Genomic DNA, 24,996 nt, shown 5'->3' on the forward strand with positions numbered 1-24,996 from the left:
TAGTATCACCATGTACTCCACAAATATGTTTTGTAAAATTTCCAAATATCTAGAAAACCTTGATGCTATGTTATAAAAGGGTACTTAAATATAGATGAGAAAGATAGATGTTTGTCTTCTTTTGATACTGATATTAATTAAAAGGTGGAGTGTTTTTGTTTAAAACCAGTCCCTCATTCTGCATCTACATCCACCACCCCCAATACCATAAGTAAAGGGAAATATGAACAAAGTCTTCCTTTACATCTGTTATTCATTTTAAGTGTGTGTTAGGAAAAAGGTCTACTCTGTATAAAATCTAGCAACAAAAAAGAGAATTGTAAATAGAAAAATAAAACATGTAGAGGAGACAAATAATTCTGTGCACACAGTTTTAAAATCCCAATGGGGAACACTTGTCAGAAAGAGAGACTACACACTTATTAATTTAAACATAAGTTCCCAAAGAGTAACATTCCAATATGTTAATTTGCCACAATAGATTTACGCATTGAAATCAGGCCACTGGTCTTGACCAGCAAGTATGATCTTCATTTTACCATCTAACAGTTCAACTGAAATCAAATAAAGATTTTCATATAAATATCTTAATAACATAGACTTTCCTGGGTGGCAATGGTACATTTACTCAACGTTCAGTCAATTCACAGGTAATGAAACTCTTTGTTAAGTGTTATCTCCTCACACAGTAGCAGGGTCTTAAATGGAAAAGGGCTCTGTTCATTTTCTATTTAAACCACAGGAAGAGATTATAGAATTGGTTAATGAAAACCTTATTTTTGGAAATCAGTTAAAAATTCTAAAGGTATGAATAGAAAATAATAAAAGAGAAATAACTGTCTGGATTTTCCCCCTTCTTTACAGTGATATGGTAGAAATATAAGGAAAATGTTTAACATCCTTTAATTATGAAATCTGGTCCCTTCACTTGCTACATGGCTCAGTTTTGAGTAAGAAAAGAAAAAATATTTTTGGCTGCAGCTTTAGTAAACAATGAATGATGAAAAATATTGCAGAAATGTCTTCAAGAAATCTGACAATTGAGAACACAAACTTTATCATGTTGATATCGTCTACATTCCTCCACAAAGCTTGGCAAATGAATAACTGAGCCCTGTTTTGGCAGAACGAGAGAAGGAAGTACTAGTTCCAGCATCAAAAGAAGATTATGAAAACAACTAACCAACACAAAACAGTTATTTCTTCTCCTGAATAATAAAGACACCATGTTTGCATATAGAACAGCTTTTGCATTATTGCTCTACGTATAAGAATATATTAAGGAACTCATAACAGACTGCACATTACAAACTTAAGGTTCTTTGGTGAAGAATGAAAGAAAACAGTATTTGAGCTTTAAAGAAAATGATCTCATCCATTTTGCTTTTATCTATTGATCCGCTGGATCCTCTCACAGAGCAGGGAGAGGTACTGTGTGAGTTTCACCATGGCAACGATTACCACGCCCCCAGCCATCATACATGTTGGCCAGAACAGTGAATGGAACAGCACATTGGAACTGTAGAGTTTGGTTAGGATGACACTCTTCTGGTTTCCTTCTGGGTCAGAATAGCAGGAGAACTGTTGATACTTCCTGAAGTTTTCCATGACGACATTCACCAGGGACATGGATTCTTCAAAATTTTTTCCACACTTAGGTATATAGGAGCACTGTGGAAAATGAGATAAACTGTTACCAGAAGATACTTTCTCTGTGTATATCTGGTACTAGGAAAAGATGGGATATTGAGGTCAACTTAATGATCTGTAAAATAACCATGATATTTATTCTTTTCATATTCAAACCAGTGTCTCCAGAAACCCTAAGACCTCACACAGTAAAAAAAAAAAAAACAATGTTTGTGGATGTCTGACCCATATGTACCTAAACAGTTCTCCCATATATAGTTTAATTGTTGATTAGAATTTGATGACTCCAGTGGATTCTTTGGACCATAGCTAATAAGCTGAGTTTTAATTATTCCTTATTGAACATGGTTTTAATTAGAGTGTCAATCTTTCAGTCTTGTCTATCCATAGTAGTCCATGTAATATCAGAAGCTACCAGGTCTCTCAGGAAAAGTAGTTTATTCTTCTCTTTTTAGCTTGGCTTAATTTATTCAGCCAAGTCTACTTGGTCACATTGCTACTGTAGTCAAGGAAACAGCTATAATCTGTGGTGAGTTGCTGAAAAAGAATCCTGGAAATTGTACAGATATTGAATAGTTAAAGAGCTGTGATGAATTGACTGTGCCCAGTTAGCGTGACAAAATAACTTTTTCCATAAACGAAGGAAAGATGAAACAGAACCAAATAAGTTTACTCTTCAACCATCACTCATCAGAAAATTTACACTATCCTTCCTTTGATCTTTTCACCTCTCTGATCTTTCTCATTATATCTCTTCTAGATGACTCTCCTTTCTTCCTACATACTTAGGTACTTGAATTTCTTTCTTTGTATCTCTTTTCCTTCCCTGCCTTGCCCCGATTCTTCACCTCACTTTATATTCTCACCTCTGCTCCCTCTTCCTGTCCTTTTTCCCTCCCCTGCCCTCTCTTTTCTAGATACAAATGAAATGAAAGAACTTCGAGTTTTTATTATTTATTGCATACACTTTTGAATGCATTTTTTCCCTAATTTAAAAAGCAGTCTTTAAGGAGATGAAATCCTGTGATCCTTTTCCCTTGATCTGCAAATGGACAGTGACAAAACTGATTTTTTAAAAAATTATTTTGAAAAAAAAAAACCCATTTCTTACTGCTGTTACCAATTTATAAATCATGCTTACAAATATTCTCATCTATGACTATTTATTTATTTATATATAATGTATTATTTGCCGCAGGGGTACAGGTCTATGGATCATCAGGCTTGCACATTTCACAGCACTCACCATAGCACATACCCTCCCCAATGTCCATCACCCAGCCACTCTTTCCCTCCCCCTCACCCCCAGCAACCCTCAGTTGGTTTTGTGGATTAAGAATCGCTTATGATTTGTCTCCCTCCCAATCCCATCTTGTTTCATTTTTTCCCTCCCTACCCTCCATGACCCCCACCCTGCCTCTCAAATTCCTCATATCAGAGAGATCATGTGATAATTATCTTTCTCTGATAGACTTATTTCTGTCAGCATAATACCCTCTAGTTCCATCCACGTCATTGCAAATGGCAAGATTTTTAAAATTTCTTTGGCTTATCTATGACTTTTCCCATGTGACTGGTACCCCAAAGGTTGTGCAGTACACAACTCTCAGAACTGTATGTGGAGACACAAATGAGGTGGGCTATTGTTGAACTTTGAGGTACATTGATGGAAGCTTTGGGGGTAGGATCCCAGAGACCTGTAGATTTCATGGGTAGAAAATATAAAAGAAATGGAATGAGTTCTGCTAATGGAGTATCTTTGGCTTACTTTTTTCTCTGACTGTATTAGTGGGCACACAGGCACCTAGCTTTGTTTATAGTACTGTAATAATTGGATTCTTTGACTCTAAACAGCAGGAAGATTCTTACTTAGTTAAGAATGGGGATCGAGCATGCTTAAAATAATGTTCTCATAGCAGGGCTGGTTGACACCTTCAAATTTAATCAGCTAAGAATAAATGTGAGTATACTCATAAATACGAGTACAGAAGAGAGCTGGCGCTAGCACAACATTAAGGGTCTGAAATTATCTCCAAAAAAAGCAGAATTTCTCAGTGAGTTACAACCTAGTATAAAATTAGCCTATGACTCCGTGAAACAAATCTTCCACCAGTTGGATGTCTTTGGATCAAAAGGGTATAAGGCAGGATGGAGATATCTACCTTGATTATTTTTTTCCTTCAAACCTGCTTCATGTCTTTATAGTTTTAAAAAATGTTTTCTGAAGCAAATCATTACAAAAATCACAGACAAGCCATTTGTGGTTGAATTGAGACAGAACAAATTTAGATTACAAATGCATCAGCCTTCTGTATATTTTTGTGCCCAAACAGTTTATAGTAGTACTTTCTATGGCTAACAGTACTAAGTTATTGAAATGATCTCAATAAAAATAGAATTCCATTAAATATGGAGTTTTATCTTTTCTTATGCTCTTGTGAATTGATCTGGCTTTTACATTTTTTTAAAGAAAGTTTATCAGTCAAATGACAATATTTCTGTCATCAGGTAAGATTCTTCCAAGTAAAATGAGATATAAAGTACTTTTGAGACTGTCTAGCAAGATTACTATACAGTTAATACTGCTTATTAAAGTTTCAAGCCTTTGGGGTCTCAAATGTGGAATGGCCAGATAAAGCACATTCTGCACATTATCAGACTGACTCTACCATATGTCATTCATTTACTTTTATTATTGGTCCTTCTTTTGTCATTATGGGTCCTTCTTTTGTCATTATGAATGCATGAGGTAGTATAATAAGCCCAAGTTGTGTTCTGTAGATCTGGTTACTGTGTTTCTATAGGCAATTTACTTGGCTGCTCAGAGTCAACTTCTTTAACTATACAAAGGGGTTAACAGAACCTTCCTGGCAGGGTCTGTGTGAAGATTAAATGATGAATATGCATAAAACCTCAATAAATTTTCATTTACATATTTATTATCGGAGTATCACATTGTCCATATGATCTTCTAAAGCCTTAACCAAGTGCCATATACTAAACTCTGAAACCTCTAAGTAGGGCAAAAATTATTAGTTATGTGGTGTTCACAGTGGCAGTCCTGTTCGATGACTCAAGTTCCTAGCTTTTGTGTGTCAAGAGATTTGACATTTGACTGAATCCTATTCTAGGATTGTAGGCTTCTTTTTCTATGGTTCCAACTACAGCCATGTGTATGTTCTTGAAGCTGGCACGAATTTGGGGTGAAGATTTAATGATATCATGATTTTATCACATGCTTGGTGGATGATTTTGTGATTGGTTTAGAACACACAGAATGCATTTCAACAAATGGAAACTTTACTATCAATGCTTACTTGGAAAATGTAATGTAGACTGAAAAGAGAAAAATCCCTGCATTTTAAAGCGTATTTTTTTAGTGGGAGGTGTGGAATAAAAAAGATTTAACTTTTAGATTCTGTATAATAGATAACATAAGGGAACATATGAGTATAATTTTATATATACAAGACACTTAAGTACTAATCAAAGTATATTTTATATGTAAAGTATAAATATATAATATTTTACATATATATTATATATACATATATATTTATATAATATGTATATATTTTACCATGACCTCGGGTAATTCTTCTCTTGGTGCTTTAACATATGGAAATAGAAACCTTACAAACCTCTGAGGCAGCTATTCAATGAAAGATTTAGTTTCACATCTCTTTTCTTAATCTGGAGTTTTGTTAATACACCTTATTGCTCTCCCAAATCCCTTGAATTCTCCTTCGTATTGAAAACCAGAGAGCTGGCCTATGGGTATGACCTTTCCTCTCCCAGCTGAAGAAACCCCATTTGTGGCAATTTTTCTTGTTCCCCTTCCATGGCAATGACGGTGCAGCAATAGCATCTTTTCTACAATTCTTTGAAAAAGTGACTGAAACTTTTCTTAGCCTGACTTCCGGAATGTTACACATAAATAGAGTTATTTTTATTCAAATGATGGACAAAGTTTTGAGAAACTACCTGTTGGACTTTGCTTGGACATGCTTTGCTAGGCTTGTGTGAAGCAAATAGTGACAGGCCTTCAGCCTAAAAATAAAAGTTTTTGTGGGGAAAAGTGGAGGCAGGGGAATGGGGACGGTTTGGCTGAATAACCTCACAGGTCAGCCTCTTTTTTTAATGATGGTAGGAAAGGAACTATTAATTCTCAGCATCATCTCAAGGGAAGAATTTGTTCATTGTTCTTTTATAAAAAGAGAAGAGTTTTATATTCAGAGAGGGTTTAGAAATTTAATGAAATCCAATCAATGTTGAGTGTCTTTAATGTGCCAAGCAGCGCGCTAGACACAGCTATCAAAACCAGAAACAATACAAGACAGATCATTAGAAAGAGACAGGAAGGTATTACAAAACAATCATGGGGTGATACAATGGGACCAGTAGCGAAGCTAAAAAGACTTTGAGTAAAGATATATCCTTTGCAGAAGTGGGCCACAAATTTGCTCTCAGCACTTGTTAGTAGCCTTGGGATCCTAAGCCCATCATGATCATGAGATAAAAACAAAAACATCGCTCATGTGAAACAGAGATATTCTTGTTCTAAAGTCAGATGGAACTCTTTTTAGCATCTTCAGACAGTGAACGTTGTGCACATGTTTGGTAAGCCGGTCTGGTGTGTGATGTGTTAAGGTCTGTGCTCTGAGCTGGAGAAGAAGATGGGATTCCCGTGTTCAGAGAGTGTAAAGATCAGCAGCTGGAAGCCTTGGGTGACTCTGGTTCGCAGGTGCATTTTGAACTTCCCAGTTTTTTGGGTAACCGTAATGGACAGAAGAGGTGAGAGTGCGAAATCAGATGTCCCTTTTTTTCCCTTTTGAGGCTTCTTGTTCCTCGTCATCACTTCTAAAAAAGTGAATCCCACAAAATTTGGTTTATATTTGTTAGTTTGAACTTCTAGTGTCTACTTGACTTTGGCAAGTGGGGCCTTTTGAAATGTTTAGGAGTGGAAAGGAAAACAATTTACACTCTGCTATGCACTAACATTTCTTTCAGTATGAGACACAGGTACCTCCCAAGAGACATGTTTTTTGTTTTTTTTCCCTGTGTTTCCCAGAGCTTTCACCTTTGTTACAATATTTCTGCTTGATTTGGAACAGAGAAGAAGTTGAAAGGACCTAGGTAGTTTCAGCAAATGTCTAATAGATACCCTTCAACTTAGAGTGCTAATTATGGGGATTTCATATGTCACATTTCCAGGCATGTTTCCCCCCCCATCCCCTTCTTTGAGGGTGCACTTCTGTCTGTTTAATATCTATTCTGTGTAAACTCATGCTTAATACACAACCCTGACTTCCTTATGGGTCACAGATAATTCTGTTCCATGTACAATGGCCTTTTGATCCTAAGCAGCTATTGGGATATGATGGAATGGGATGGATTCTTACCTGTTCACTAAAATATGCCATCTGAGGATAAATATTTCATAGAATTAGATTTTTCATCCTCTTAAGAGATGCTCTAATGTTTTTCTCTTTAAGAGATAGCAGGGTGAGCTGAAGAGACTTAGATTTTTACTCAGACCTAATTAGTTAGTGAATGTGTGACTTTGGGAAAATTATTTCATTTTCTGAGCTTAGTTACATTATTGCAAAAAGTGGAGATGATAATGATACCTAGTGTGTGGGGTTGCTGCTATAATTAAATAAGTTCACGTAAAATATTTAATACAATGCCTGGCAGGCTGTAAACTCTTGATGAAATTTGACTCTAATTTTAGGAGTGTGGTTTTAGTCAGGATCAAATGAGATGATTTTTACAAAGTTCTTACCAGGGTTCTGGGGACGCAGTATATAGCAGACACTTGATAAATGTTTGATCCTTTTATTTCTTATCTAGATTTTCAACTTCTCTTTCATTTCTTCCCTTTTATCCTTACCCTACCAATGCAAGGCAGAGGAATTAAGTGCTTCCAAGATTTGCAGGATTTGGGAATCTCACAGCATCCAAACTCAAAGCTAAGTAAAATCTAACGCAGTGGTTCTTTCACTGGCTACTGTCTGGAGACATTTTTAGTTGTCTCAGTTGAAGGGAGGACGATGCTGGACATTTAGTGGGTAGAGTCCAGGGATGCTGCTAGATATCCTACATTGTACAGGGCAGAACCCACCCTCATAGGACAAAGAATTATCTCACCCAAAATACTGGTAATGCTGAGGTTGAGAAAGCCTGGTCTAGATATGTATATTTTCTGCATTTAGGCAACCCAGTAGGCTTCAGAATGGGTGATGAAAGGAATGGTGGGGAGTCTGAAGTTGCAAATAATTGGTTGGTTTATAGAACTTACTCTCTTCCAAAAATAGCTATCTTCCCCATGACAATTATCAATAAAATATAATATAATATGGCACTATCCCACATACCAAAGAATGGATGTGATATTTGTTCTTTGTGCCTATTTCTGGAACAGAGCACCTAAAACCCTTGAAATTTCCTAAGTGATAAGAGCTATAAAGATGTCTTTTGTTAGGCGAATAAGGTTACTTGGGACCACATTTAAGGATGGGGCTGGCTGCCAGGAGAACCACCCATGTGATTAGAGGGTTAGAACTTTCAGTCTTAATCCCTGACCTCCTGTTAGAAGGGCTGGAGACTGAATCAATTGCCAAAAGCTAATGGTTTAATCAATCACACCTATATATGGTAACCTCCATAAAACCCCAAAGGACAGGGTTGGGAGAGTTGCCAGGTTGGTGAATGCAGGGAGATTTGGGGAGAGTGGCATGCTTGAAGAGGGCTCTGTGCCCTTCCTTTTACTTAACCCTATACGGCTCTTCCATCTGGCTGAGTTCTGTCATTTTAAAGTAAGCTGGGACTCTAATAATCTAAACGTGTCTCTGAGTTTGTGAGCTACTCTAGCAAATTGATAGAGCTTAAGTAGGGGTTTGTTGGAAGCTCTGATAAGCAGGGCTTGTGACTGGCCTCTGAACTCACGTGGGATAGTCTTGTGGGACAGAACTCTTAATTTATACAATCTAATGCTCTCTTTGGGTAGATAGCATCAGATTTGAATAGAATTGTAGGGCACCCAGCTGGTTTTGGAGAATTGCTTGATGGTGTGAGAAATACCCCCTCCTCCTGCCCCCCACACACTCTAATTGGGTTCAGAATCCCTTGAAAGGATATATTTTCTTGTTTTAGAAAACTCCATTCTCTTTTTTTTTTTAACAATTAATTTAATTTTTTTCATGTTCCAAGATTCATTGTCTATGCACCACACCCAGTGCTCCATGCAATATGTGCCCTCCTTAATACCCACCACCAGGCTCACCCATCCCCCCAACTCCCTTCCCTCCATACTGGATAGTCATGTTTAGAGAATCCCTGGTAGGCAGAATAGGTTTTAAACTCCCAAAAGGAGATCAGCATTGAAGAATTTCACAACCATAGTGAATTAATAATAGCCACTGTTCATGATTCCTCTGATGGCCTTGTGGCCCTGAGAGGTAGGGGCCCTGGAGCCTACTTGCAGCTTCCTGGAACAGTCAGCCAATAGCTCTACAAGAGTATGCCAGCTAATCAGCTTAAGCAGCTCCAACTGTAATGTTGACAAGAAGGTGGGCACTGGGTTTAAAGGCTAAAAAAGAAAGTATACGAGAGAGTGTGAAAATTTAAAAATAAAATTCTTTTGACTATTTTCTACAAAGATACATACAGCTTGACTGATATTCTTTGCATCCTGTTTTCTCAGGTCAATCAGGGTCAGTAAGCCTTATGTGTGTCAGTAAAATTCTGCCCATTTCTTGGTAACTCTGGGGAAGACTATTATTTTTAGTGAGCTAGGGAGAGGATAACAGGAAAGAAAAATCCACATAGAGATTGTTTTTATGTTTTCCCCAGGAATATTCTAAATATTCCTCATATTGCATGAAAATTGTGGTTTAATAACCTTCAGATATACAGGTAACTGAATTTTCAATATATATATATATTTTTTTCTTTTTCTTTTTTTAAATTTAAATTCAGTTAGTCAACCTATAGCTATCACTAGTTTCAGATGTAGCGTTCAACAATCCGTTAATTGTGAATAACACCCAATGCTCATTGCCTCTTGTGCCCTCCTGAATGGCCATCACCCAATTACCCCACCCTCCCACCCACCTCCCCTCTGGGAACCCTCAGTTTGCTTCCTATAGTTAAGAGTCTCTCACGGTTTTTCTCCCTCTCTGATGACTTCACATTCAGGTTTTCCTCTCTTCCCCTAGGATCCTCGGCCCTGTTTCTTATGTTCTGCATATGAGTGAAACCATATGATTGTTGTCTTTCTCTGATTGACTACATATATTTCTGCTTAAAGGCAGAGGACAATTATCCAGGTGTGAAGAGCTTCAGGCCAGGAATGTGAGCCACTTTTGGTGTTACCTTTTCCTTGAGAGTATATGCTGATTCTAGAAGGGGGATGAGAGTCTAGAATACTGAATGGCATTTTGGACAGCCTTGCAGAGCTGGGTGCAGGACCCATCACTGAAGGCCTATCTGGTAGGGGGTCTGATGACCTTCCATTCACTTTGTGTTGGTACCCTAAGTATCGCATCCTAGGAAAAATGGAAACCTGAAGTAGACATATCCTCAAAGGGACTTGAGTTCAGACTTGTATATCTCAAGTTTATGAAGTGAGAATGAGGTGATCATGTATGGCCCATACGCCCAGGAGCCTGGCAGAAGCAAATGGAAATATGTTTTGGAAAAGATGACATGATGATGTCACTCTAGGCTTAAAATTATTCTTATAAATGATTTTGCAAATATGATCCCTGATGAAAAATTACCAGATATTACAAGACATGAAAAAAAGCAGGAGAAGAAAATCAAATAGCATAGGCACATAGCAGCTCTGGATATTGAAGTCCTCAAGATAAACTTTAAAATAACTCTAATTTTATTTTTTATGTTGAAGGACTTAAAAGATAAAAATGAGGATATTTCAGAAAACCAGAAATGGCAAAACAGACTCCAATGGATATTCTCAAAATGAACAACATAATAGGAGAAATTAAGACTGCAGTGGGTGGGTTTAACAGTAGATTTGTCAGAGCTGAGGAATAAATTACAAATTAGAAGATAGGTCAGAATGCAGAATGAAGCACAGAGAGATTAAAAAGAGAGAAAGTAAGTACACAGGAGATACAAAGAGAAAGCTTAGCATATGGCCAGTTGGAGTGCAAAAAGGAGAAACAGAAGTGAATTGGGGCAGAGACATATTTGACGAAATATTGACTGAGAACTTTCCAAAACGGATGAAGAGTATCAAGAAACAGTGAAGGAAGCTCAGGGAATGCTAAGCAGACAAATAGGTAAAGGCATACTCTGCCATATAACAGTTAAACTGTGGAAAACCAAATCAACTCATCTTTTAAATAAACCAAGATTACCTTCAAAGAAGCAGCAATTAGACTGAGAGCCAATTTTTATTTTTCTTTAAAGATTTCATTTATCTATCTATCTATCTATCTATCTATTTATTTATTTATCAGAGAGGTAGAGAACTCACAAGCAGACAGAGTGGCAGGCAGAGGTGGAGACAGAAGCAAGGAGCCTGATGCGGAACTCAATTCCAGCACCGTGGGATCATGACCTGAGCTGGATGCAGCAACTTAACTGATTGAGCCATCCAGGCATCCTCTGAGAGCCAATTTTTAAACAGTAGTAATTCTCACCAGAAAACAATGGAATATTTCTGAGGTGCAGGAACAAAATACCAGCCAAGTTAGAATTTTATGTCCAGTGGATGTATTCTTCAAGTAATAATGTCTGCATAAACTTAGCATGTCTTAGAATAAAATGGAAATATATGTAAGTTGGAATGATAATAAGTAGGAGTGAAGATGTTTTATTTAATGTCCTTAAGTAGTCAAAATTGCAAGTTGTAATATCTAGGCTAATAAACCCTACAAGAATAGTAATGCAACCGATAACTTCCAAGAAAAAAAGGGGGTTGGATGGGATTATAAAAATAATCCACTGAGGAAAGTGTTGTCTTTTCATAAGTGGACTTGGGCAAATGGCTGTCCACATGAGAAAAAAAGAGAAACCCAGAAGCCAGACTCCTGTGTAAAAATCAATTCCACTCTAAATGTATTCTAAATGTGAAGAGATCGTATTCTAAGTGTGGAAGGAGAAATAATAATTTTTCTAGAAGATAATTTAGGAGAGTGACTTTGTGAACTCAGGACAAGTAAAAACCTTTTAAACAGGACAACAAAATACCAGAAAACCAAACCAAACCAACCAACCAAACAAAAAGATAACCCCCCCAAAAAACCAACAACAAAAACCCTCCCCAAAACCAAAACATCAAAACAACCACCACCACCTTCACAACAGCAAAAACAGATTGACAAAATTTGACGATATTGAAATTAGAAAGTTTTTTCTTTCGAAGACATCATTAAGGGAGTGAAAAGGCCATAGAATGAGAGAAAATATTTGCAACACATAAAACCAACAGAAGTTCATATCTAGATATAAAAATTCCTATAATGAACATGAAGAAGAAACAATCTGATAGAAAAATGAACAAGGGAATGGAACAGAGATTGTATAAAAGAGGATATCCAGGGGCTCCTGGGTGGCTCAGTGGGTTAAGCCTCTGCCTTCGGCTCAAGTCATGATCTCAGGGTTCTGGGATCCAGCCCAGCATCTGGGCTCTCTTCTCAGCAGGGAGCCTGCTTCCCCCTCTCTCTGCCTACTGTTCTGCCTACTTGTGATTTTTCCCTCTGTCAAATAAATAAATAAAATCTTAAAAAAAAAAAAAGAGGATATCCAGATGGCCAATAAATAAATGAAAAGGCAGTTGGCAACATTAGTCATCAGAATCCCAAGGAAATATCACTACATTAGCTAAAATTAAAATTACAGATGTTACCAAGTGTTGGTAAGGATCTGAAACAATAAAAACTCTCGTATCTTCAGGGTTGGTGGCAGTTTGGAGAAACATTTGGTGTTATTTGCTAAACTTTCAGATAGGTGTACCCTGTGATCTAGAGACTTCATTCCCAGGTTTAACCCAACAGAAGTGTGTGTGCTTGTGTACCAAGAGCCTTTGTACAAGAGTATTCATGGCAGAATTATTTGAGAGTATTCATGGCAGAATTATTTGCAGAAGCCCCAAACTATGCATGACTCAAAATCCATCAAAAGTAGCATGACTAAATAAACTGGCACATTCCTATAATGGGATAAGATACAATAATGAAAATGAATGAGCTACTACCAAGTGGAATGGCTCTAACAACTATGTTATGTGAAAGAAGCCAGACATGAAGGGAAATACTCTGTATAATTCTATTTACATAATGTTTAAAAACCAGGCAAAATTAAATAATGTCTAAGGATATATGCTTAGGTGAAAACACTGCAAAGAAAAATACAAAAAAAAAAGTAATTGCTGTATAGTTGTTGTATTTGGCAGGATACAAAGCCTATAGTTATTTTAAGGGTAGGAGGGGTACTTTTGTGGTGCGGGAAATGTTTTATTTCTCTACTCTCATGGTGATCTCTGTAAAAAATGCTTGTACTGCACCCTCTTTCCTTTCTTGCATGTTTCTGTATGTGTGTTATAATTCACAGTTAAAAATAAGGTCAGGGGGCAAATAAACCAAACAATGACCTAGTATCGTGCTGACAGCAAACAGATACTGGTCCTAAATTTTTAACTGAGCCTTTCTGTGGAAGGTTCACTCCCTGTTTATAGCCTAAATAATGCATTCACAGGACTGTGTAATAAAATGTCAAAATGAGGAAATGGAAATTTGTTCTACTTTTGGATGCCTTTTCAACTTTGGTCAATTTCCAGTTCCAAGGAGATCTGAGAGTTTTATAGGCATTCACTATTACAGGTCAACTTTGATTTAAAGATCTGACTTGAGGGAAGATCTTGAAAAACAAACACTTGTGGGAGAGCTAAGCTTTATATATTTGCAGAACAGGGTTAGGATCGGTATTATATGTGGCTGTCACAAACGAAAGGAAATCAGAGCAGACATTTTCAAATGACAGTCTCTGAAATATTCATTAAGTTCAATCCTCAGAGATACCTTCAAGGATTCTTTTAAGTTATCGTAACCAAAAGGCAAGGTGGATTTTCTTATTTTGTGTCAATATATGACAAAGCAAATCTTATGCTCTATCATCTAATTTCCAAAGCATGGCATTTTCTCAATACATATAATATGTATCATTTAGGTGCTGATAATTGTGGTGAGAATTCATTTTTCCAAGAAAGAGTGGGGTTCATGAGACTTGTATTTTAGTAATGAGAGCCAGTTGTCCTACTGGAGAGTAGCGTCAGGTTCTCTTGGCATATCTAAATTGCTACCATGAACTGAAAGCTCAATATATTTAACTTAAAACTGATAATGGCAGGTAGGTTCTGTTGGCACTTACTGGTGATCCCAGACCTTATAAATGCAAGTGTTATGTACAGCTTTCATACAATACACATTAGTTGAACATCAACCCAGTGGATTTGAATATATCAGTGCTGGAAAATTCAGTCTCTATGAACATAACTTATATAAAAAAAAGAAACACAGACACACACACACTATGACCATAACCTGTGCCAGGCACTGTGGTCTGCTCCACACCTTACATACACAGTCCTGATTCTCAGAATGACCTTGCAAAGATGTTAGGAGAAAAGGAAGCTGAAGCTCAGAGAGATTAAGTTACATCCCCAAGACCACAGAACTGAGTGACAGTGACTATGGGAAAGGAAAATACAGTTTTACTCTGGTGCTCTCAGGTATACAATGAATATTTATTTTTTCTTTGTTTGCTTGTTTGTTTGTTTTTGGCTTATATGACTTGGGCTAAGCTGCACATTTGCTTTGAAAGACTCCGTCTATTTGTGTATGAATGATAGGGTGTTTACGCTTCTAGATGAAAGTAAAGGATAAATCTGCACTACCATGAAAGGAGGGAATGATTTGTCTGCAACAGGCACAGGAGATAAATGTCTCCCAGGCAAGATACAAATAATTCTGTGAATGAGTGAAGCAGGGCCTGCTTTCTAATGGTATTTTCCTTTGAAATGCTGGCACAGGGGAAGTTCAGAGGGAGATGGGCTGAGTTTGGGTGCTCTGTGGGGGTGACTGAAATGCAGTGTGCTTATGCCACACCCTACCTTCTGATTGATTTTCACGGTCTCTTCTGTGTGGTAGAGAAGGAGCTTTTCACCAGAAGATGTCAGGTTAACATACACCTGGAGGCAGGGATACTGAGAGAGTTTCCAGCAGTCCGGACCACAGCTGAAGGAGCAATTAAAGGTTTCTGTGATGGACGCATTCACCAAGGTGCACTGAGACTCTTCTGTCCACACGCTGCAGAGAGAGTGGAGAGGAAACACAGACCCAGTTACTAAGAACCAGGAAGGTGTCTATCAGAGGGGATCATCTGTTGGTTCCTTAACCTGAAAAATCTTTTCCAAATCTATCATACAATCTATTTGTGAGCGTTTATGCCTTAAATAGAACAGCTTTAGGCAAACTATAATATAAACATGGATAAACTTTGCCTGGCACCTGAAAAGTTTTCCAGTGACTTCTGTCAGACATACTTTAATGTCCAATGCTTGCTTTAAGTTAGATTTGTACTTCCTTCTCACATTTGCTGGTAGCATGAGGCATCTTTTATAGCACAGCCTAAGTCACCCTGTGTTCTACCTTGTCAGCAGCTTCCTGCCACATGCCAGGCCTCACTTGCAATGTCTGCCTGGTTTGTAGGCAGTGAAGGTGTGAGGGAGAAGGGGAGGGGAGATGGTAGAGGGCTGGAGGGGCTTGACTTCTAACCTGATAGACAGAAGGACTGCGATTTAGTTCTTCATAGTCTTTCTGATAAGGGAGAAAATATAACTCCATCCTTTTATTCTACCAAAAGCAATCACTTGTGGCATCTGTCTTTACTCTAATTGGTGCTTTATATACATTTCCAAAACTTTGTAAGTTGGTTTAATTTTTTTTTTTTTTTAAACGTGAGGGTCAGAGAAATCAGGAAACATGTAAAGGCACACAGCTAGTAAGTGATGGAAATGGTGATTCTACCTACTCCTGGATGTCTCTAAGGCCTAAGCTCATTCCATGGTACTGTGTTACCTCCCTTTGCACACAGTGGCAAGGAGGCCCTTTTGTGGAGATAATGGGTTCATGTCAGTGCCCTGGGAGCCTCTATTAGAAAGATTAAAAAAAATAAAACAAACAAACAAACCTCCAGCTGCTCATTGGTTAGTTTTTCATTCCAAAATGCTTATAATTTTATAATCAAGGATAATATTTGTGATTAAGAAGTGACACATTATCAATCAAAGTTTTGCTTCTGGGTATAAACTGATTACTGTAATAATTGGAAAAAAGCACATTTTCTTTGCAGATTAATACCCCTTCCTTTCGTGGACATGTGTTGACTTCCCTATTCATGTCCAACTTCATGCCAGTGGCAGGATCCTAGCCCTTACCCCCTCTGGTGTGGCAAACTGTATTTTCCTAGGGCATGGATGGTCAGATTTTGCTTATACAAAGGGGAAAAAAGTCTTAGATGGTTCTTAGCAGATGTGAAGATCTGAAAGTGGTTTTGGAATCAGTGAACACTCAGGCCTGAGGCATCAGCGCTTTCATTGAGAAGGAGCACAGCTGAAGGCATCAGAGACACAGAGCGGAGCAGCCGCAAATGGGAAAGATGATGCCTTAATTTTAGCAAATTACTGTATTTCTGCTAGATTTTGCTTCTAAAATGAAAGTATTAATTTAGGTGGAGAAATGAATGCTACAAAATGGTTTGATTCTCTTTGAGATCGAAATCTCAAATTTTCATTTGAAAGGGCCTCGTTTCCTTAAGCTGAACCACTGTGAGACTCTCCCCATTAGTTACAGCAATGCCAGGCTCCCCTGTGCTCAGAGTGTCCAATTTATGGGCAACAGTTAGCTAGAGAGGCTGTGGGGGATTTATCATGCGGCTTACTCAGGGGGAAATACACTTGCTCTTTCAGTATTTAATTGCCTCCCTATCTATTCAGTAAACCTAGAGCAAGTATTAAAATGAACAGGGTTCAAACTTGTTATTGTTCAAAGTTGATGGATAGCAGTCTTTCTCAGGCTTGACAGCACATTAGGATCATGGGGTGGTGGGGGAGGGGGAACTTCGAAAGATGCTGGTAAGTGGGTCCCACTATAGACCATTAAATCTGACCTTCTGGGGTGATTGTGGAGGGTTCTGAGCATCGGTAATTTTAAAGTTTCCCAGAAAATGTAAATTTGTAGTTAAGAACCACCAATGTGTGGGGTGATGAAGAGGGGTGTGGGCTAGAAAAGTAAAACTGGTGGAGAACAAAGGTGTGAAGAGGCAAGAATAGGGACTCTGGAATGAGTGGGATGTGGGTTTGAATCTTATCTGTGCTATATAATATTTTGTGTGATATCAAGCAAATTATAGCCATCTTGAGTCTCAGTTTGGCCATTTTTATAATGAGTATATTCATATCAAACTTCCATTATAAAGTATCCATGAGCATTAAGCAAGTCATGCATGGAAAGTCCCTGCACATAGTAGGCAGCCTATACACGGAACTATTTTTATCATTATTATTTGATAACGTTATTAAAAATATTATGTGCCAGGCACTGTACAACATACTTATTGGGAAAGAAGGTGAGGAAGAGGAGCTTAAGGCTGACAAGCTAGGTAGAGGAAGGAGAAGGAGAAGACCAATGACCGTGTCCCAACCACCCAAAGGTATTACCTCTGCATGTATGAGCGCAGGAGTGTGATTCCCAGCAGAAAGTACATCATGATGGAGCAGACCATCATGGCCAGTCCCAGGAGAATGGCCCGGTCCTCTCCTGCTTTCAGTGCTGTGACAGTTTTCCTTTTGTCCAGGAGGTCGTGGTCCCTGATTTTTTGGTAAATATTTCTGAGGTTGAAAATAATACAGTCTTACATGAAGATCACGGTTAATCAGCACACCCCTAAAGAGTGGGTAAATCTCTGCTCATGCCTTCCTAAGGGCAGAGGGGCCTAGAGGAGCCCTCCAAACCTACCTGAATACAACCAGATCCCAGCATGTGACTGACAGTTGCCTCCCAACACACATGTGTACACAACAACCTTGAGCAGAAACAAGTTACTCTTTTTTACGTGGGGCCCATGTCTAATTGGAAATACTTTTTCCTTCTCTTAAATCTAAAGAAAACACTCCCTTCGACTCTTAAAATACTGCTTTAGATTTGCCATTTAACCTCCAGCTGGTCATCATTGATCTTTTTATACTCTCTGAATACCTAATGGAGCATTAATTCAAATAAATGGTAGTAGACATCAGGAATCTATCAACTTAATACCTTATTTCCTTTCAGTAGTAATAGACAAGTTATTTTGGTTAACATTTTTCCTCAAGCTCAGGGTTGCTTAGGGCTCTGTTGACTTGAGATTTATAAGCAATGTGAAAATGCGGAGTGGTGACCCAGTCTTTTTTTTTAATAAGGTATAAACACTTGACAGATTTCTGAAAAATATCACTCAGGGCCAGACTCCATAACTTTGGGCAGTTTTATTAGTATTTTTTTTTTGGGGGGGGGAGCAGAAACATAGGGTAAGAAAAAACATGAGATTGGACTAAACTGGCTCCTGATTTTGAAACCCAATTTCCCCACTTACTACCTGTGTGACCAATGCAAACTCCTATCTTTCTGATTACCAGTTTCCTGGGAATAATGATTAACTGAGACCTAAGTAAATTATCCAGGGGAATGACTGACATGAAGCATTTAACAAGTGCTGCCATTGGAAAATGGGGGGGGGGGCTACAGTTCTATGATAGGAACATCAAAATATCCCAAAATTGCTGCAATCTTCCAAAGAATTTCTAAACAACACAATGGCAGAAAAATGAATAGTGTAGAAAACTTAGGAGTGAAAGACTGGATCTGAAATAAGATCTGGAGAAGACAGAAAAGAAGTTGCTGGGGTCTGGATGCTTGGAGAGATAAGTGAGAACTGTTTTTTTTTTTTTTTTTTTTAAGAAGCATTGGGTATAATTAAATATAGTCCAGAGTTAGATACAATTTAATAATAGTCCAATTCCAAAACAAAAGTTGTCATAAGTGAGGCCATGAAATTTCCTAACACTTGATTTTAATACATTGCACTAAGTTTCTAAAACAACTCAGAGGAACCAATATTTACAGTAGATGGCATATTTATGAAAAATCTGGCATCAGGCATATATGTATGTGTGTGTATGTGTGTGTGTGTGTATGCGTGTGTGTGTGTGTGTGTGTGTGTTGTGTATAGAACCCAAGATTATGTGAACTAGGAACAGATGTATATCTTAATAGCCATACTAGGTGTGCAAGGGTTAAGATCGGGATTTATGGGGCGCCTGGGTGGCTCAGTGGGTTAAGCCACTGCCTTCGGCTCAGGTCATGATCTCAGGGTCCTGGGATCAAGTCCCGCATCGGGCTCTCTGCACAGCAGGGAGCCTGCTTCTCTCTCTCTCTCTGGCTGCCTCTCTGTCTACTTGTGATTTCTCTCTGTCAAATTAATAAAAAAAAAAAAAAAAGATCGGGATTTATAAATGCTTTTTAAAGCATGGGGTTTGGGGAAAAAAGCAGGCATCTTGTTTTCAAAACCTGAAGTTTTTCTCAGGACTGAAGTCAAAATTGTAACTGCCACAGAAATTTGGGATTTGGTAAAACAGATGACCAGGGAAGAGGCAGCTCAGAGTACTTTAGTTTCTACTTTGAGAAGGGATCTTTGGATTACAGGGGTCCAGGAGAAGGGGAGTTGATGACCTTATTTAGGGTCTGGGAATAGAGAGGAAGATAATTAGAAAGGTGAAAATGGAGAAAGAATCTCTTGCACCCTTTTTTAAGCGTTAGGCAAGAAGCCAATATACACAAAGAATAACTTCAGATTTTCCTTTAAATTTTTATCACTAGTTATTCTTTATGCTTGGAAAAGAAACCAGAGTAAAATCCAGAATGGAAGTTTCAGGGGAAGGAAGAGATGCCTATTATTTGTACAATTGTGTGTATATTCAGGGCTTCTGTTTAGCTTTGTGCTCCGAGATGCCCTTCCTGATGCTTATGGTTTGCATGCCATTTGCATGCATGGCTAGTTCATTCTGGGCTGGTTGTTAGATATTTTGATTCCCTGTAGAAGTGTGAAACGTGTATGGATTTAATAGATTTCCAGAAGGTTTTAAGGTATTTATTAATTTAATTATTAGAGCATAAAATTAACCAATTAACTTATTATTATTTAAAGTTCTCTTCATGAGGTAGTGTATACAAATCTACTGTTTCCTTGAAGTGTGGACCCATTGTAGCAGGAGAATCATCGTGAAATAGAAGCCATCTTTCTGTGGTTGTGTTCTTCATAACTCCTCCCTCTTCTCACTCCCTGCTGCTCATTATCCTCGGTGCCAGAAGTCCTGACAGCCCATATCTTCCATTATTCTCCAGCTGCCAAGCCCAGTTCCTCCAGACTAGCGGCTCTGCTCTGTTTTTGATTTCCATAGACTGGCCACCACCCACCCTCTAAGTTTTTCTATTTGTTTCTTGAGATTTCCTTTGGAAAATGTAAGATTTATTTCAAACCCTTTTAAACTAGACTCCTTATTAGCTTGAACTAAAAAAAAAAATCTGTGCCCATTAGCTACTAAAGCCAGTAGTAGGCAGGAAGAGATGGGCTCAGTCTTTGAGTGACTTCAAAGAGCTGTTGTAAAGTGATGTTTCTAGGCTATTATTTATCAAAATGTATTTAATTGTGATGGCTGCCTCTGAGATTTGCATTTCCTGCAGATGGAAGCCAGCAAAGGAAAGCAGCAGTCTCACAGTTCCAGAGGACCAGGCTGTCACTAAACATCACGTATGTCAGTCCATACCCATGAAAGATGCAGTGTAATCAGTCAGTTATGTCACCAGGACTAGAAGCATATAAAAAAGATTCAAATGAGCAATTAAAAAAATCACAATTTGAACATGGTTAACAAATGTTCTTTCTATGCTCTGAAATTTGTAGAGAAGAAGGAGAATGATTGGTTTTCACACAGGACAAAAGGTATCTAGGAGATCAGGATACTACTCAGCAAAAAGAAAGTGGATGAATGGGGTGGGCCGTACCCCATGAAATTCATCAATAAGTTATTATTGAATTCATCGATAAATTAAGGAAGGAATGATATGGGAGAACAAAGAGCTCAGTTTAAGTCCACAAACTTATCTTGAGGGCTGATAGCCTTTAATCACTGGGTTCTTGCCCAAGACACACATGAAAATAAGTATCAACATAAGGTAGTAAATTTAATGATGGAGCAATTCACAAAGTAGGAACAAAGAGGAGTGATTTTTCCCATAGCCTGAGAGAGCCGCACAGAAAGCAATAAGGCATTAAGGTTAGGGAAAGCTTCCTGGAGGTAATGCCTTAACCAGAATCTTCAAGATTACATCAGAGTTAACCAAATGGGACAGGGACTCAAGGGTATTTCACACAGAAGGAATCACATGAATGAAGGGATGAAGATCTGCAACTGTATGGCGGCTGTCAGAAACTACAAACATTTTTGCATTACTGGGATGAGTATGGGACCAGGGAAATGGGGCAGATGAGTTTGGGAAGGTGGTAGGTCATGAAAGTTTTGTAAGTCATTCTAAAGAGCTTGGCCTTTATCCTGTAGTTAAATGCAAGCTGTCAGTGACATCATCAGAACTGAGTTTCAGCATGATCACTCTGGCTGCAGTGTGGAGATTAGATGAGAAATGGAACAAGACAGATCAGAAAGAACCAGGGAATTTTTACTGTAGTGCTGGCAGAGGATGATGAGGCCTGGATGTAGGACTGAGGTGGGATAGACGGAGAGAAAGGGATGTATGGAGAAATACGTGGGGATAAAACTTTAGGGTTTGGTGATTGATAGAATGTAGAGGATGATGAGGAAGTCAGAGGGATGTAGTTTAGCTTTATGCCCAAGCACTTGGCTTGGATCACTTCAGAAATGGTAGAAAGTGTTAAAATAGGGATTCTTACGTCCTTACTCTTTCAGGGTTTCCAAGAGGGGAATTTTCTACTCTGGCCAAGAAGGGAGAGGCCTTTGGTGCCTTTATAGCTTCTCTCCCTCACAAGCATAGTGTCCTGAGCTCAGGTGGAGGAGTGACTAATTTGATTGGTGTAATGCGCTAGAACCTGACAGTCAAGGGGCCAGGTCTATCTTTTGGGTGAGTTTGAATATCATTGTTCATGTATGGCACAATTTTTAAAAAATCCTTTTGGGCTTGTCTTTGTTCAGGCCTAATATGCCTTGGCCTTCCTTTCTTCAGGTAGTAAGCCCCAGTAGGGGAAAGTGGTGTTCACAGCCTGAGACAAAGTGGTTAGTTCGCTGGGCCCTTTCATGCCAAGCTGTCTTCAGTGCTATATTTCAGGCTTTGTACTAGGAAAGCTTGTACTTTGGGAGTTACTGTGCCACTGCTAACAAAGCTTGCATTTCATCTCCCTTGGTTCTTTGCATTTATTCTCTATAAATCTACCTGAGAGGGGGTAGGGAGGAACATAAGGGAATGAAGGGCAGAATGGTTCAATGAAGTAGAGGTCTCAGGAGGAAAAGTTTGGGATATGGCTATAAATTCAGTTTTGAATAAGAGGGATGTCCAACAGTAGGTATAGAGCATGAATTTGGATTTATAAGTTTGATGCAGATCTAGCCTTGGTATGTTCCAGAAAAGCAGTATGTTTGAGCTCTGTTGAGGCTGTCTTGGCTTCATGGTGAACTATGAATCAATATGTCTATGTCTATGAATCAATAAGTCTATGTTTATAGATGGTGACAGCAACAAATAGTGGATATCTACAGTCTTTATTACATGTACAGAGAGCATTCTGTCCACATCTCATTGGTGAATGTGAGTTATTAATAAGCATAGAAGCCAAATCCAAGTAAAACAAAGTTCTGATAATCTACAAGGCAAATCCAAGTATAACAAAATATCTTGCATAGAAAATGATTTTCAATTGTCCAATAAAACTTTTTTCCCCAAGCAATAGTTGGCACAATATAATTTTATTTTGAACTCCATATTTGGATAATTTCTTCTTCTTCTTCTTTTTTTTTTTTTAGATTTATTCATTTATTTGACAGAGATCACAAGTAGGCAGAGAGAGAGTGGGGGAAGCAGGCTCCCTGCTGAGCAGAGAGCCCAGTGCAGTGCTTGATCCCAGGACCCTGAGATCATGACCTGAGCTGAAAGCAGAGGCTTAACTCACTGAGCTACCCAGGCACCCCTTGAGTATCTTGTTAAAGTTTTATATTAGGACTCAGCCTATAGTTCATAAACAAATTATTTATAAGATTATGTGATAACAAACATGACTATAAAGAGTAAAGTGTGAAAGATTTTTCTCCTTAGTCTTCCCTATTTAAATTCAGGTTCCGCTGATCATTAACCTGCTGGCGAAAAAATACTCAGGTTAAGGCAGGGTAAAGGTTATTAATTCAAGATTTCCCTGGTCGTTAGCCTGCTGGGGGAAAAAAATATTAAGTTAAGGCAGGGTAAATGTTACTTATTAATTCATTTGTTTATTTTTCAATATTTTAAAGTCCTCATAAGATGAAACACATGGTACTGAGTTCTGGGGATACAAAATGACTGAGATCCTAAGGGGGCTGGGTGAGAAACCAATGCAACTAATTTGAGAGTAGAAAAGGGAAAGCAAGTCAGTGTTCTGGGGCCATTTGCCAAAAGATCAGTTACTAAATAGCTAATTCACTAAGAGCCAATTTGCTGAAGGATCACTTTGCTAAATGAATAGTTTGCCTACTTTATTACATTTACACACTTAACAGACATTTTTAGGAGTATTGTCTTAAGTATAGTAAATGAATATGAATACCTTTTTATGGGTGTTGTTAGATCACATTCAAAAAATAAATTTTTGTCATGAATATATTCTCTTTAGCTGCATTGTAGCATCTATTCAACTTTCTTTCCCAAAGCTAAGCTTCTTAGGGAGACTGAGTCTCTTTATAAATATATTCTTATGAATACATTCATAGATATATCTTTCTTAACTATGTCTGTGAATAGATACAGATATAATAAAATAGATATAGCTAGATATAGATAATAGATATAGCAAAAATTTAGTGTTTCATTTGGAAGAATCTCAGTTTATACTGATTTTTTTTTCAAAACTTAGAGTAATTTGCTGTTTTCCTAATATTTTAACATCATTGAGATTCTTATGGCAAATTTCATACTGACTAATTTGATAGACTTGTCAACTTTATCAGTTAAGCACTGTTTCTTTGAACAATTCATAAGGTTATGGTAATAAATTTTGGGCAAGAATTTTAACAGCTTTTGAACATTCTGTGAAGTTTCATTTGAAACAGTTTTTTTATTTTTTATTTTTTTTGTCCTTGTAACATCATTTTATAAAATGTTTAATTCAGGGGCGCCTGGGTGGCTCAGTGGGTTAAGCCTCTGCCTTCAGCTCAGGTCATGATCTCAGGGTCCTGGGATCGAGCCCTGCATCAGGCTCTCTGCTCGGCAGGGAGCCAGCTTCCTCCTCTCTCTCTCTGTTTGCCTCTGCCTACTTCTGATCTCTCTCTGTCAAATAAATTAAAACAAAAACAAAAACAAAAACAAAATGTTTAATTCGTCTCTGCTCTGTTTCTGCTATTGCAACAGGAGAGATCTGGGTAGGAATGATGGGACTCTCTGGGAGAAAGCTGAAGTTGAACTATGCATAATGCACAATTTGGCAACCTGCTAACCCATAGAACTATGTAGGGTTACAATGATCATATTGAGTTTCTGGCACATAGCTAAATTTGAGAAATTCATGGAAATAATTGATGGGCAATTTCTATTTTTATTTTTTTATTTTATTTTTTGGTAGAGTAGCTTCAGGCAAATTGTCTATCACTGTATTGGGTATTCCTTGAACTGGGCATTCAGCAGACGAGTGATAGTAAACTGTCCCAGGGCTATGCTTTATAATCAGGACAGTGGTGTAGAAGTGTGCCAAGGAAGGAAGGCTATAACTTGATTTCAGCAGTAATGATTAAAGGTCCTATAATAGACTGAAGTGAGGTTTTGATGAGCAAACAATTGAGAAAGAGAAGAGTATCCAGGCAGAATGTGAGAGATTAGGAGTAGTTGAGGTTGGTTTGATTCTAGGATCTGGTGGGTGGGGGAGGCAGGCCGCAAGCTGGTCAGATATACAGGGGGCCGGAGATAAAAGGATCTTGTGTGTCTTCTAAGTTAGAAGAACCATTAAAAGAATTTGGAGATAAAAGGATCTTGTGTGTCTTCTAAGTTAGAAGAACCATTAAAAGAATTT

General features: G+C 38.1%; 1 protein-coding gene across 1 annotated transcript in view; it reads right to left on the bottom strand.

Annotated features, from left to right (window-relative positions):
- Positions 1-1,040: 1,040 nt before the first annotated feature.
- The window catches only part of KCNMB2 (potassium calcium-activated channel subfamily M regulatory beta subunit 2), a 232,013-nt gene continuing 208,057 nt past the window's right edge, over positions 1,041-24,996 (bottom strand). The window contains exons 3-5 of the mRNA XM_059388049.1: positions 17,399-17,569; positions 14,792-14,987; positions 1,041-1,671 (exon numbers count right to left, since the gene is read on the bottom strand). Coding sequence (XP_059244032.1) covers positions 1,387-1,671; positions 14,792-14,987; positions 17,399-17,569 — 652 coding nt within the window. The 3' untranslated portion in view covers positions 1,041-1,386. The remainder of the gene's footprint in view (positions 1,672-14,791; positions 14,988-17,398; positions 17,570-24,996) is intronic.

This window comes from Mustela nigripes, chromosome 2 (genome assembly GCF_022355385.1).
Source record: "Mustela nigripes isolate SB6536 chromosome 2, MUSNIG.SB6536, whole genome shotgun sequence".
Taxonomy (NCBI): Eukaryota; Metazoa; Chordata; class Mammalia; order Carnivora; family Mustelidae; genus Mustela; species Mustela nigripes.